At 37.9% G+C, this 16757-nt stretch overlaps 1 protein-coding gene across 1 annotated transcript; it reads left to right on the top strand.

The window, feature by feature from the left end:
* The first annotated feature begins 14498 nt into the window (after nt 1-14498).
* Nucleotides 14499-15852, top strand: LOC127503363 (olfactory receptor 146-like). The gene has a single exon (XM_051877053.1). The coding sequence runs from the start codon at nt 14866-14868 to the stop codon at nt 15850-15852; it is 987 nt and encodes a 328-aa protein (XP_051733013.1). The 5' UTR covers nt 14499-14865.
* Nucleotides 15853-16757: the final 905 nt, after the last annotated feature.

Here is a 16757-nt window from a genome sequence, read left to right as displayed (position 1 = left end):
ATTACAGTAGGAATATGTATTAATAAAGCATTTATTAACACACTGAGTAACTATTACTATATGTCTAAATAATAAGATGCATAAATGTACATTTAAATTGTTTATTAATCATTTACTTGATTAGGTATCGACTAGGTAGAACAATTCTTCCGACAACTAAAGATAAATTCACAAATAAACTGCCTGATCTGTCTCACCTGCTCATTGTACCCAAACACACAAATGATCTTGAGAAAATTACTAGCAGTATGTGCACCACTTTCACTAGTACATTAGATACTGTTGCACCGATGAGATTAAAAAAGGTTAGAGAGAAAAATACTGTACCATGGTACAACAATATTACTCACGCTATCAAAAGAGAAACTCGTAATCTAGAACGCAAATGGAGACAAACTCGTTTAGAGGTCTTTAGAATCGCGTGGAAAGACAGCTCGTCCCGTTATAGAAAGACTCTAAAAGCAGCCAGGGCCGAGCATCTCCGCAAACTCATAGAAAATAACCAAAACAATCCAAGGTTCTTATTTAGTACAGTGGCTAGATTAACACAAAAACAGACATCACCAGAACAAAACATTTCATTACAGTTTAGTAGCGATGACTTTATGAATTTCTTTACTGAAAAAATCGAAAGCATCAGAAATACGGTTGTAAATGTACAACCCTTGACAGAGTTTTATGATTCAGCCTCAATTATCGTCCCTCAAGAACAGTTGCAGTGCTTTACAACTATAGGACAGGAAGAGCTAAATAAACTTATCACAGCGTCTAAACCAACAACATGTTTATTAGATCCAATACCCACTAAACTACTGAAAGAATTGTTACCTGTAGCAGAAGAGCCTCTTCTCAATATTATTAACTCGTCTTTATCTCTAGGTCACGTTCCAAGACCGTTCAAGTTAGCAGTTATTAAGCCTCTCATTAAGAAACCACAATTAGATCCAAATGTATTGGCAAATTACAGACCCATTTCAAATCTTCCATTTATATCGAAAATATTAGAAAAAGTGGTGTCGGTCCAATTGTGCTCCTTCCTGCAAAAAAATGCTATCTATGAAAAATTTCAGTCAGGATTCAGGTCTCATCATAGCACAGAAACTGCGCTCGTTAAAATTACAAATGACTTACTTCTAGCTTCTGACCAAGGCTGTATCTCAATACTAGTGTTACTTGATCTCAGTGCTGCGTTCGACACTATAGATCATAAAATACTCCTAGATCGACTACAGAATTACATTGGTATCCAGGGACAGGCATTACGGTGGTTTAGGTCGTATCTATCAGACCGTCACAATTTTGTTTATTTAAACGGGGAAAAATCTAAGATAACAATAGTAAATTATGGAGTGCCTCAAGGATTGTGTTAGGCCCTCTGCTATTTTCAATATACATGCTGCCACTTGGTAATATTATAAGAAGACATGGAATTAGTTTCCACTGCTATGCCGATGATACTCAATTATATATTTCAACACAACCAGATGAAAACTCTAAATTATCCAATCTGACAGAGTGTGTTAAAGAAGTAAAACATTGGATGACTAGTAATTTTCTTCTATTAAATTCAGATAAGACTGAAGTATTACTTATTGGGCCAAAAACCTGTACACAGAATCTCTCAGACTACAATTTGCATTTAGAAGGATGTACTGTTACTCCATCCTCGACAGTTAAAGACCTGGGTGTTATATTAGACAGCAACTTGTCCTTTGAAAATCATATTTCATATGTTACAAAAACAGCCTTCTTCCACCTCAGAAACATTGCTAAGATACGGAATATGTTATCTGTTTCAGATGCAGAAAAGTTAGTTCATGCTTTCATGACGTCTAGACTAGATTACTGTAATGCATTACTAGCTGGTTGTCCTGCTTCCTCAATAAACAAGCTACAATTGGTACAAAATGCAGCTGCTAGAGTTCTTACCAGGTCAAGAAAATATGATCATATAACACCAATTTTATCATCTCTTCACTGGTTACCTATTAAGTTCCGTATCGATTATAAAGTACTGCTAATGACCTATAAGGCTCTAAGTGGTTTAGCTCCTGTGTACTTAACCGACCTTTTATCGCCCTACAATCCTTCACGCTCTTTAAGATCACAAAACTCTGGACTTCTGGTTGTACCTAGGATAGCTAAGTCCTCTAAAGGAGGGAGAGCGTTTTCACATTTGGCTCCTAAACTCTGGAATAGCCTTCCTGATAATGTTCGGGGCTCAGACTCGCTCACCCAGTTTAAATCTAGATTAAAGACACATCTCTTCAGCCAAGCATTCACATAATCCATCTCATATCAGATCAATTGCACATGACTATCTTTGCTTAATGTTATGAACAGCAGCTATGCTAATTATTCTCCATTTGCTTTTCTGTTTTACCTCGGGACGCCCGTCCCGAGGTGACTAGAGAGTACATCAGTCTCAGTTTGGATCCAGCCTCTTAAGAAGACCTCAGATGACTAAAACTTTGGAAGAGACGGCGCCAACTCCTGCGATGACTTCAGAAGATGCAACATCTGGATCAACACGCACATTCACATTCTATAAATCCTAATTATTGTTAATATGTAATTCATTTTTCCAGGAGCTCTTTGCTTCTACCTCCAATTACATTGCTAACAGTGATTGTATGTTAATCGCCTAAATTATTACATTATTAGCTAACTGCAGTCTCCAAATTGTAATGTTGACATGCATTCTCTGTAAAGCTGCTTTGAAACGATATGTATCGTGAAAAGCGCTATACAAATAAATGTGAATGAATGAATTTACTTACACTTTATAAATGATCTTATGAACCACTGACAGCTCCTAAATAACTGGTTTGTAAATAATGTAATACTTAATTTAGAAATTATAAATTGATCATTAATAAAGTATAAAAATACATTTATTAAACACATTATAGATATGCTTATAAATCAAGAACAAAGCATTTATAGGTGTATTTACAAACTGCTTACTAATGTCTATTAATGCTTTATAAATGATGAACTAACTATTTGCTAATGCTTAACTAATGTTTCATAGCGTGAGTTATTCTAAAGTGTTACCTATGCTTTTTATCACATGACTTCATGTTAATTTAATATAAATGAAAACAATGGTGACAGTAAAAAAAAAAAAAAAAAACGCTTCGTGTTGCAATGCATGCTGGGAGCCGAGGATGAAGTTTGTACTAAGTTAGTATCCAGCATGCATTGCAGCATTAAGCCTTAAGAACTGTCACCATTGTTGTGATTCATATGTTGATTCTTGATGTCTGTATGAGTCAGCATGATGCAGAACAATTTATATAATCTGATTCACAGCACTGCTGGTTCTCATGCCGTAGAATCACTGTTCTACTATAATGAACAGCACAAAGCTAATAATTCATCAACCATTTCATTAGAGATTAAACTCTGAATAAGGTCAATGAATCAAGTTACTAAAAGATGCCTAACATCACTTAACCAATGCATATTTAAAAATTCAACAACCTCCCCATTGCCATTTTTTCTGTGTAGTTAACAACTTATTTACACTGTAAGTATTTTAGAACTAAGGGTAACTTATTCTATTATTATGATAATCTTACGTTTGGGAGCAATTTAGCGAGAACATACACTGTGTAGCATTTTTGTAATAATAGTGTACCAATACATAAAGGCTTTTTTTTTTTTTTTTTTTTTTTTAATTATGGGGTACATATCAGTGCATTTATACAGTTTTTATTTTTATTATTATTATTTTATTTTTTATTTTTTTATAGCAAAAGTGCAGCTGTTTTAGTGTTTCAAGACAAGTAAAACTAAAATCATTGCAAGTTTATTTATTTATTTATTATTATTATTATTATTATTATTTTAAATATTGGGGAAATATACTTTTGTTCCATGTAGTTACAGGGTAAGTGGTGCTTGTTACCCTCTTGTTCCATGAAGTTACAGGGTAAGTGTGACATTGTGGGCTGTAAATTAAAGTGGTTCTTGTTACCCTCTTGTTCCATGAAGTTACAGGGTATGTGTGACATTGCAGGCTGTAAATTAAACTGGTGTTTGCTACCCTCTTGTTTCATGAAGTTGCAGGGTAATTGTGACATCTGCGGACTGCACATTAAAGTGGTGCTTGTTACCCTCTTGTTTCATGTAGTTACAGGGTAAGTGTGACATCTGCGGACTGTAGCCTAAATTAAAGTCGTGATTGTTAAGCCAAGTATACACTACAGGACTTTAAACATTGGCAGATCGCTGTGCTGTTCAGATTACGTGACTTGCTGTGGAGTCTTGAAGTCGTTGTGGTGTTCACACTGCGTGACACTATGTAAATGATCTGCAACAGGAGGTTACACACTACACGAGCTGACGACAACTGTCACCCAACGACTTTATTTGAAAATGGATGTTGGGAGGAAATTAGATTAAATTTTGAATTAAATTTAATTAAAATTGAAATAACCCTTTCACACATAAGTTTAAAACATTCTGGCTGACCTCCCAGAGTTAAGGCGACTGTTATTTTAGAACGTTTCCCATTATTGTTCCCATAACGATGCGTCATGATTGTCACGTGACACACTGCGGCCAGTCGCCACACTGTATGACAGATGTATTGCTTTTCTCATCATGTCATCAACTATCTGATATTCCGATTCTCAAATATGTGCAAGTGAGTGTTTTGTCATCTAAAAACCTATATAATGACCTTGATCTTAATATATATAACGTGAATTCATCCATTTGTCCTGAAATACATGTGGCCGGTGAACTGGGAGAACAATAGAGTGAGTGAGATTTATAGTTACTTACACAATGCACATCTGATATGAATAAACGTTGGCAAATTATATTTGAATGGATTGTTATTGCTGCTTCCATAGACATCAGTGTCTATTTCATTGGTTGTTGCGTTGCGACACACGTGACACCACAGGAGATTGAGTCGGCCGACAGCTCCAGATATTTAGCATGCTAGATATTTGTCTGGTGTCTGCGAGGTGTCTTTGATGAGTCATTGAGTAGTTCACACATGAAGATTGGCGAGCGCCGATCACCTGCTGATTTTCCCCCAATCACAGCCCGACCTGTCGGCGTGCTCGTTAACTTGCAAATTGGGCTTAAATTAAATCAGGCTTAAAATCCTGTAGTGTAAACTTGGCATTACCCTCTTGTTCCATGTAGTTACAAGGTAAGTGTGACATTGCGGGCTGTAAATTAAAGTGGTGCTTGTTACCCTCTTGTTTCTTGTAGTTACAAAGTAAGTGTGAAATTGCGGGGTGTAAATTAAATTGGTGCTTGTTACCCTCTTATTTCATGTAGTTACAGGGTAAGTACAATAAAAATACATACACAATCTGATAACACTGACTCTGAAACCTTTATTCGAAAAACAACCTAATTCAAAACAAATTTATTTATTCATTATTATAATTTTTTTAATCAAATTTTCATTTCAAATGCTAAAATCCTGACAGAAAGTAACACGTTTTGTCTCTTTTCTTTTTTTTTTTTCTGGCTTCTTCCTCCTCTTGTTCCTCTTCTTCTTGTTCCTTGTTTCCACTGATGAATCTTAAGAAGGAATCCCATGTCTTGGCTATTCTGTATTTTGTATTAAATGAAAATACAGTACACCCAGAATTGTTCTCATAATTTATTTATCATTTTGCTTCCAGCTGTCACCAGCACGTGCATGAGAGTTAAGTTCACGTAAACCTGTTGTGAAACGCAACGTGAAGTGTGACATAAGCACACTGTGAAACTCAAGCGAGAACTTGCATCTCTGTTCTACTGTCTTGTTTCTCAATGTTATTATTTGTTATTGTTTGTATTTTGTTGCAAGCATAAAAAAAAAAAACTGACGGCATCAGACATCCGTGTGACTTTTCGCTTGGGTTTCTCGGTGCGCTTACGTCACACTTCACATTACATCAAGCATGAACTCAACCCTCTCATGCATGCGCAGGTGACAGTTCGTCGGAAGCGATAGTCTACAGTTCAAAAAGTTTAAAATATTGGTATTTCTCTTACAAACACTTATCGTTTCACTTCAGAAGACATAGATTCATCCATTAGGGTCGTATGGATTGCCCTCATTATTGCTGTATGTGCTTGATGCTTCAACCTTTAGGAACCCATGAACTTGCATTAGCAGAGATTATTTATTTTTCTAAAAACCTTCATTTGTGTTCATCTGAAGAAAGAAAGTTGTATACATCTTGGGTGGCATGAGGTTTACCTGAGTAAATGGTGAGGACTTTAGCATTTGAAATGAAATGTTGATTTAAAAAAAAAAAAAAGTTTTAAATGAATAAGTAGTGTTGTAAATCTGTTTTGAAATAAATTGTTTTTCAAATAAAGGTTTCAGAGTCAGTGATGTCAGATTGTATGCATGTACAGTACTTCATAAAACAAGAGGATAACAAGCACCACTTGAATTTACAGCCCACAATGTCACACTTATCTTGTAACATGGAACAAGAGTATATTTTCCCAGTATTTAAAAAAAAAAAAAAAAAAAAAAGTTGCAGTAGTTTTAGTTTTACTTGCCTTGAAACACTTGCCAAACTAAATCAGTGCACTTTTGCTATCAAATAAATAAATAAATAATACTGTATAAATGCACTGATATGTACCCCGTAATTTTAATAAAGCCTTCATGTTGTCACAATGTATGCAGGTGGACCGATGAAGGCAGAAGAATCAGGTCCAGCGACTACGGGCCAAAGCCCCCCTGGTGGCTTCAGGGCAACTGTGCACGATGGGCAATATGCATTTAAACCAAGTAAATGTAAAAAGACTATTTTAAAATTTTAGTATAACACATTTACTGCAGCAGCTGGTGCCACTATGACCACAAGCCACAATAGCCACACCCATGATGTTATTTAAATTTAGATGAATTTCATGTCATAGGATGTCATAGGTCACGTTCAAATGAGTGCAAATATATCTTTTGCAGCTCAAAATTTTGTAATTCCAGTATTTATCTTAAGGTTTTTTTATATCTTTATTAACATAATTATTAACCTATTGTCACAGTCACCGTCTGTCTCACCTTCCCCAGACTCCATTTCCCAGCATCCCTCTGGTTCCTCACCTGCACTCAGTCACCAATCACCTGCACCTGCAAGCCATCCACTCACCAAACACACACTATAAGGACTCTCACTCCCTGCACCACAGTGTCTGGTCTCGTCAATGGAAAGAACAATGTCTATGGAAAGCACAACGTCTATGGCAAGCACTACATCTCACGTACCTGGACTCCTTACCTGTTACTCACCTGAGATTCCCGTATCTTCTTCCATCCGTCTTCCGCCGTCTCACCAGGCCCGAGCCCTCGGTCAAGTTGACCGCCGCCACGCCTGAGCCCTCGGTCAAGATGGCTACCGCCACACCTGAGCCCTCTGTAGAGATGGCCGCCGCCATGCCTGAGCCCTCTGTCAAGATGGCCGCCTCCACGCCTGAGCCCTCGGTCAAGATGGCCGCTGCCACACCCGAGCCCTCAGTCAAGATGGCCGCCGCCACAGCTATGAATCTCTTCCTCATCCAGGATTCGGTCCCTGACCACAGTCCAGTGATGATTCCAGTCCCTTACCACAATCCAGAGGCGACTCTTTTCTTTTGTCCCGAGTCCAAAGGCGACTCTCTCCCTCGTCCCGAGTCCAGAGGCGACTCCCGTCCTCGTCCCAAGTCCTATGATGGCTTCAGCTCCTAGCCCAGAGGACCTTTTAATACCTGTCATGGCATTAGCATTTATGTGTGTCTGGGCAACACACACATCGGCACCAGTCCCTGAGTCAGACCCAGTCCAAGAACCCGCTCCAGTCCATGAACCCGCTCTAGTCCATGAGCCCACTCCTGTCCCTGAGCCCGCTCCAGATTCAGCTCCAGTCCGAGCCTGCTCCAGTCCCTGAACCCGCTCCAGGCTCCGCTCCAGCCCACAAGCCTGCTCCAGCCCACGAGCCCGCTCCAGGCTCCGCTCCAGCCCACGAGCCCGCTCAAGAGTCTTCTCTAGCCCAAACACCCAGAGTCTCGGCCAAGTATTTTTTGCCTGGGGTCTGGGCCAAGGCCATGGAACCCAAAGGGCCTGACCCGCCATGGTATCCCAAAGAGCCTGCCCTGCCGTGGCGTCCCGAAGAGCCTGACCCGCAGTGGCCTCCCGAACGGCCGGCACCGCCGTGGCCTCCCGAAGGCTTCCGGAAGGGCCTACTCCACCATAGTGCCCTGAAGCCCCTGATCCGCCATGGCTCCGTCCTGGAGTCTTCACATCTACCTGCACCATCACTCTCCTGTGAAGACTCCAGGACGCCCACCCTTACCTGTTACTCACCTGAGATTCCCGTATCTTCTTCCATCTGTCTTCTGCTGTCCGTTCCCCGTGGATCCTTCACCTGCAGAGACATTCATCTATTAATCCACCAGCTAAGTGACTGTTCCAAAGTGCTTGTTCATTGATTTACCCGCATTCTCCATTTGCCAGTGTCCGTGCCTCTGTTTAAATAAAACACCTGTTGATCACTTACCTGTCTGCCTCCGTCTGTGTGCCTGACAGATAGCCATCCCAAAAAAAATTGACAAAGGCTTTTTGAATTGCAATCAGTAGTTCTTCAGGAGGATCCAACACTGTAAATCTGTGCCACAACATTGAGGCTGCTAAATTATTAACAATTAAACATCTGCCTCTATAAGATAACTTTGGGAGGATCCATCTCCACTTCTGTAGTCTCCCCACAACTTTGTCAACCAGACCTTCCCAATTCTTTTTCATATAAATATCAGATCCTAAATATATTCCTAAAAGTTTAAAACCATTTGTAATCCATTTACATTTTTGCGGAAGTTGAGGAGGGTCCATATTTCGCCACTCGCCTAGTAGCAGGGATGTATACTTGTCCCAGTTAGAAGTCAAGGCAGCCATATCCTCTGTGTTTCTAATAAATACAGTTATGTCATCAGCATAAGCTGTAAGTTTAACAGGTGGGATTTCTAAAAACCTGGGAACACCAAATCCAGATAATCGTTTCCTTAAGTATAACAGCAAAGGCTTGATAGAAATTGAATATAAAAGTCCAGAAAGAGGGCATCCTTGCTGTATTACTGCGAAAGGTCTGGTTAAACAACCATTAATCCTGAGCATACTAGGCCAAAGGCCTTCAGAATCTTTAGTAAATATAAATGTGTGTGTATTTAGTAAATATAAATTGTCTGTTGCACACACACACACACACACACACACACACACACAGAGAGAGTGTGTGACTGAGAGAGTGAGGGGAAGGACAGACATAGAGAGACTCAGAGAGTGAGATTCAGAAGATTTAACAATATTTTACACAAAAAATAAAATCTAAACGGTGACAAAGTAGTGAAATGTGTTTTTAATGACTGTAAATTAGAAAGTTGTCCGGCTTGATGAGATCAGTATGTGTACCGTGTTTGGTGACTGTAGAAAAACTAACCCCCCCACTTTTGTCAAAAGGTGGCGCTATAGAGCCCGTCCTTCCTGCCCATTTATAAGGCTTTCCCCATGTCTACTGGACGACATCTCTGATGTGTGTCGAGTTTCATTTAGCATGCTAAGAATCTCAAAAACACCCAAAAAGATTGACATGTTGCCACAGCAACAGTATTTAAGATATCAAGAATCCTTTCACATGTCTACATCTGCTGTGTTTTGACATTATACAGATGAAGTTTGAAGCAAATCGGGTAAAAATAAGTGGGTGATTTTAAAGCATTTTTAAAAGTGACATACATCCTGCTACCAGTTGGTGGTGCTATAAGTTTGACTCACAATAATCACATCCATGTGATTAGCCTCTTACAAGAACACACAGATGAAGTTTCATCCAAATCAGTCAATGTATGCAGAAGTTATAACTCACTTCCTGTTTCTCTTTTCTCGCCATAAATTCATTTCAACGCCACGGCCAAACAGTTCAAAAATCCTCTCACAATTTACCATCCTCAATGTCTTGCTGACCGAGAATGGTGGATATCAGATATATCCCTTAGGAGGAGTATATCAAATTCCAGAGCATCCGTTTTCCAAACAACCCTAAATAGCTGACTTCCTGTTGGGCGGATGTATTGACATAGAGTGCAAAAGTTGTTCAGCCCGATGACATCTATATGCATCTAGTTTCATACAAATACGTGCTCGTATGTGTCCAAGATTTCAGACTGCATTCAAGGGGGCACCGCAGAGCCCCCCTGCCACACTCATGTACCAGCTTTGGACCGGCCCCAGTGGCCGTGGATTCTAACCTGTGTGCAAATTTTTATAAGAGTTTTTGAGCATGTTAAGGGCCAAAAAATCCCCCAAAACCCTGACGAAAAACAACAAGAAGAATCAGAATAATCCTAAGGGAAACCATAGGGCCTATAATAGTGTACCAATACATGTGACCATTCCAGGCTCATTAGAAAAACGTAACTGTGGGAACATTTTTGCAAAGCGAAAATACAGTGGGTACAGAAAGTATTCAGACCCCCTTAAATTTTTCACTCTTTGTTATATTGCAGCCATTTGCTAAAATCATTTAAGTTCATTTTTTTCCTCATTAATGTACACACAGCACCCCATATTGACAGAAAAACACAGAATTGTTGACATTTTTGCAGATTTATTAAAAAAGAAAAACTGAAATATCACATGGTCCTAAATATTCAGACCCTTTGCTGTGACACTCATATATTTAACTCAGGTGCTGTCCATTTCTTCTGATCATCCTTGAGATGGTTCTACACCTTCATTTGAGTCCAGCTGTGTTTGATTATATTGATTGGACTTGATTAGGAAAACCACACACCTGTCTATATAAGACCTTACAGCTCACAGTGCATGTCAGAGCAAATGAGAATCATGAGGTCAAAGGAACTGCCTGAAGAGCTCAGAGACAGAATTGTGGCAAGGCACAGATCTGGCCAAGGTTACAAAAAAATGTCTGCTGCACTTAAGGTTCCTAAGAGCACAGTGGCCTCCATAATCCTTAAATGGAAGACGTTTGGGATGACCAGAACCCTTCCTAGAGCTGGCCGCCCGGCCAAACTGAGCTATCGGGGGAGAAGAGCCTTGGTGAGAGAGGTAAAGAAGAACCCAAAGATCACTGTAGCTGAGCTCCAGAGATGCAGTCGGGAGATGGGAGAAAGTTGTAGAAAGTCAACCATCACTGCAGCCCTCCACCAGTCGGGGCTTTATGGCAGAGTGGCCCGACGGAAGCCTCTCCTCAGTGCAAGACACATGAAAGGCCACATGGAGTTTGCTAAAAAACACCTGAAGGACTCCAAGATGGTGAGAAATAAGATTCTCTGGTCTGATGAGACCAAGATAGAACTTATTGGCCTTAATTCTAAGCGGTATGTGTGGAGAAAACCAGGCACTGCTCATCACCTGTCCAATACAGTCCCAACAGTGAAGCATGGTGGTGGCAGCATCATGCTGTGGGGGTGTTTTTCAGCTGCAGGGACAGGACGACTGGTTGCAATCGAGGGAAAGATGAATGCGGCCAAGTACAGGGATATCCTGGACGGAAACCTTCTCCAGAGTGCTCAGGACCTCAGACTGGGCCGAAGGTTTGCCTTCCAACAAGACAATGACCCTAAGCACACAGATAAAATAACGAAGGAGTGGCTTCACAACAACTCTGTGACTGTTCTTGAATGGCCCAGCCAGAGCCCTGACTTAAACCCAATTGAGCATCTCTGGAGAGACCTAAAAATGGCTGCCCACCAACGTTTACCATCCAACCTGACAGAACTGGAGAGGATCTGCAAGGAGGAATGGCAGAGGATCCCCAAATTCAGGTGTGAAAAACTTGTTGCATCTTTCCCCAAAAGACTCATGGCTGTATTAAATCAAAAGGGTGCTTCTACTAAATACTGAGCAAATGGTCTGAATACTTAGGACCATGTGATATTTCAGTTTTTCTTTTTTAATAAATCTGCAAAAATGTCAACAATTCTGTGTTTTTCTGTCAATATGGGGTGCTGTGTGTACATTAATGAGGAAAAAAAAAAAAGAACTTAAATGATTTTAGCAAATGGCTGCAATATAACAAAGAGTGAAAAATTTAAGGGCGTCTGAATACTTTCCATACCCACTGTACGTAGCGCCATGTACGTTTTATGACAGTTTCAATGTGAAATGTCCACTGAGTGGTGCTAAAAGGGGGTTCAGTTTTTTTCCAAAACAGATGAGCATATATATTACGTTGGTTTTGTACGTATCACCGCAGTTCTGATTTGAAATGTCCAGTGAGTGGCGCTAAAAGTGTAATGCTCCATTACGTTTTAAAATAACGTACCATCTACACTACACCTAAACCAACCCGATAGTGTTAACAAAAGCAAATGTGACATAAAAACGCATTCGTAAGCATGCCGTTTTAGCTTGTTTTTAATCTCTCATATTTGAGCTCTTTTGCAAGGACACGTGAAAACAAGTCTTTATTGATCCATAATCTGACCCTGTCATCCTAACTGTGTATGAAAACGATTAAAAGTGCTTCCTGTTTTACTGCCTTTAGTGTTTTGCATTTTGCAAAAATTTTCCCACAGGTACGTTTTTCCATGAGATCAGGTTGCAGCCGACACATGTACTGATTACACTATCATTACAAAAAGCTACTCAATGTTCTCACCAAATTGCTCCCAAACATAAGATTGTTGCCTATCATAATAGTAGAATAAGTACCCCTTAGTTCTAAAAACCTTACAGTATAAATAATTTGTTAATTTTCCTGGTTGTTACTGCTTTATTCCCCAAACTTTATATATTATTCCCTTATACTGTACCTACACATTCATACTTTATAGGTACACTATAATTACTGAAAGGTACGCTGTAAATTCATTTTACTTACTCATTACTTTCCAGGCTATAATCTAAAGCATTACCAAATTTAGAAAGAGAATCCAATCCAATCCAAGTCGTCTCATTATACATGTGTTTCTCACTCTACTTGCTAATCCTTAATTTGTCACAATGTAACCAAAATGTTTTTACCAAAATGATCCAAAATGATCCCGTGAGTGCTTGTCCATTTCCAGAAATAGGATTTATTATTAATAATAATCATTATTATTAGCCTAATAATCATCGGTGCAGATCCCGTGGGTTCCATTTCTAGAAAAGGCCAAACACTCACGGAAAAAAACAAGATACTCTCCCATTGTAACCAATCAAAAAGTCAATTAAGATTCAGGAATCTTTCTGATTAGTGGTTCTCTCATAGGGTCCTTGCGGGTCATAATACACACAATTTTACCATTATGTTCAACGTTACAACATAATGATAACAACCTGGCACAAAATCTTGTGCTTTCTGTTTTTTGCAAGATGACAAATTGCATTTTAATTAACAACATGTAAATAATGTGTTTTTGTTTGGTTGGTAATGCATTTTCTGTCTGTCTCTCTTTGCGAGACACAAATAACTTTTGTGTAATGAATTCATAAAGCGCAACATCGCACAGAGAAAAAGACAGTAGCCTACTCTTGAAAAATTAATACCATGTAGCCTATAATTAATTGTATGGAATGTGGGCACCTACCAGTAGAAACATAATTTGGCACATATCATCATTATTATTATTATTATTATTACCAATTATTATTATTATTTTACAACATTATTGTTTTACTAGCCTACATTATCATGTAAATCTACTGTAAAAGTAGTAAATGTAACTGATAGGTGAGCCATAGTCGATCACTCAGCACAGATTTCTAAAATGAGGGACAGGCCACAAATCCATGAGTGCAGTTTACAAAACCGTGTGAATGGATTGTGAAAGTGTGCGCATGGATTATGAATTTTTGGGTACAGATTGAAAAAACAAAGGTACGGTTTACAAATCTGAACACACGGATTGGAAATTCATGGGTACGGTTTGTTAAACCGAGGGAACAATTTAAGAATCTGTCAGTAAGGTTTATAAACTGAGGGGACTGATTGCAAAACTGTGGCCATGGATTTGCGGGCCTCTTTTTTTTTTCTCTTCTCTCCTCGAGGTGACTTCCCGGGTTCTGTAGTTAACAGATTGGCATTAAAAAAAATAATAATAAAAGGGTCAATAAATCAATTTAACATCAAATCAGTTAACCAAGATTTTTAATACAATAAAAATAAATAAATAAATAAATAAATCATTTCCTTTTTGATTTAAACATTTATATTTTTAATCACATTTTTGATTGGTATTGCAAATACTTGTTATACAGTACATTTCTTGTGCAGCTATTGATTAGAATTAGTCACTGAGGACTTACATTCTGAAACTGAAATTAAAAATATAATAAACAAAGTATTTAAGGTTAGGAATCAATGCATACAATTTTATCAGTGGCTGTGATCATGGCAACAAGTAATATGAATAAGTTTTCCCCTTTGGGGTGATAGTATCATGGAAACACCTTTGAACCACATATTAAAAGGTGAGGGCTGGTAAAAATTCTTCAGTGAAGACTGACTTTATCAAGCAACATATGAATCAGATCTTTAAAGCAATAAATCAACTACCTTAGTAATAACAGAATACATCTGCAGTAAGTATGTGCCGCTTTATTAGACATTCAACTAATACTAGGTAACTACCAAGTATTTCAAAACTATACAGCATGTTTCTAAGACCATTGACATTTCTATTTATATGTAATACATACATTAAAGTGTTTCCATGTTTTGCAAAAATTCTGATTGATTTTCCATATTAGCACATGTAAAATAGTGTGGACTGTGAAATTTGTTCAGACAACAAGCCCTGTAAAACACACAAAAAAAAAAAAAAAAAAAAAAAATCATAGGATGCAAAGTTTCTGATCATTAAAATCATGCATTTTACTTTCCTAAAGCTCATAAACAGTATTTCCGTGAGATGTCTGGTTGTTACTCTGTTTGCAGGTTTTGTGTAGAACAAGCAATGGACAACCTGACATTCAGAAACAGCATTCTTCTAGTGGAGGGACTTCAAGTTACACCTCAGTCTACCTATGTTGTTTTCATCCTGCTTCTTTTGGTTTATGTCTTTATAATGGTTTCCAATATTGCACTTGTAATTCTGATCTCAACAGAGAAGAATCTTCATCATCCTATGCATTTCCTGTTCTGTAACTTGCCACTGAATGATATATTAGGGACCACTGTCATTTTACCACGCTTATTGCAGGACATTTTAAAAGAAACTTCAGAGCGGTATATCACATATGTGGAGTGTGTAGTTCAAGCCTATTTTGTGCATATTTTTGTAGCAGCATGTCACTATGTTCTTATAATTATGGCTTTTGACAGATATGTGGCTATATGTAATCCATTGCGATACACGGCAATAATGACCAATAAAATGGTTATTAAACTATCAGCATCAGCCTGGGGGCTGTCAGTACTTATGGTATCAATTCTGATAGGACTCACTGTGCGTCTGTCTCACTGCAGATCTAAAATTGAAAACCCTTTCTGTGACAATGCCTCACTTTTTAAACTGTCCTGTGAGGATGGTGTGGTTGTTAATAATGTGTATGGAATCATTTATACTGTGGTTTTATTTACCTTCTCAATTTTGTCTGTATTTATAACATATGGCAAGATTGCTACTGTATGCATAACCAGCAAAAACAAAGCACTCAACAGCAAAGCCATAAAAACCTGCAGCACTCATTTAGCTGTTTATTTAATCATGCTTGTTTCTGGCTCCACTTTTATTTTTCTTCATCGTTTCCCTCTCTACTCTGAGAGCAGGAAACTAGCTAGTATAATGTTTCACATTGTGCCACCAGGATTAAATCCTTTAGTATATGGTTTACAAACCAAAGAAATAAGACAGAAGTTTGTAAAATTTTGGTGCAGAGAAAAAGGAACGTCTTAATTTATTATGTCATTAAATTAATATTCATTGGTATCAGCACTTAATGTGTAAAGTCAGTAACTGGAATACATACAAAGCAGTAGTCTTTAGTAACTTCTTTGTAACTTGAGAACTTATTTTAGTACTTAGAATTTAAACCAGTGTCCTCACATGGCAAGGTTTTACAATATTTTTATTACAGTAAAGGATCTACGTATATACCCTAAATTGTACTGAACATAATTTCTTGTACACTTTTTCATTTAGAAAATCTACTGAATAAAATAAGTTTCTTAATCGAGTATGTATCATTATCGCACCTCACAAAAATCAAATGCTAAAGGGATAGTCCTTCTTTGAGTTTAGCAAAACTCTGATGTTTCAGTTTTTATAATTAAAAAACAAACAAACAAACAAACAAACACAAAAACATTTAATATATTGTTTGTATACTACAGAAGGCAGGAACAATACATACAATAGGTTCTACACCAACTATCAAGTCATTTCCTCAATATTAATTTATTTTCAAATAATTTTAACCAGATCATATTCATTAATATTAATTCAGAATATAGACAAATCTTATATTACTGTAATTGTCTAGATTGGCAATATGTTTAATCTGCCCTATATTAAACCATTATTTTTTCTATTTGAAAAAAAAAAAAAAATAATAATAAAAACAGAACATGAATCTATAATTTCGCCACTTCTATAATTCTGAGTGACATCAAAAACCACAACTGCTTCAAACAGTTATAAATGTCACAATCAGCTGCTGGGTCATTATTTAGTAGAACAAAATAACTACATGATGTTTCTCTGTCTCTGTCATTCACTCTGATAAGCAGTTTAAATGACTGCATTGACAAGTTTCTATTCCGCACACACCTGCTCCCGCTTAAAATTCACTCTGTGTTCCC

This window comes from Ctenopharyngodon idella, chromosome 21, assembly GCF_019924925.1.
Source record: "Ctenopharyngodon idella isolate HZGC_01 chromosome 21, HZGC01, whole genome shotgun sequence".
In the NCBI taxonomy this organism is placed as follows: Eukaryota; Metazoa; Chordata; class Actinopteri; order Cypriniformes; family Xenocyprididae; genus Ctenopharyngodon; species Ctenopharyngodon idella.
This window is presented reverse-complemented; position numbering and strand designations above follow the sequence as displayed.

Bases quoted from the DNA above. Each gene is read 5' to 3' on its own strand.
- LOC127503363 (XM_051877053.1), top strand. From the start codon at position 14,866: ATGTCTGGTTGTTACTCTGTTTGCAGGTTTTGTGTAGAACAAGCAATG.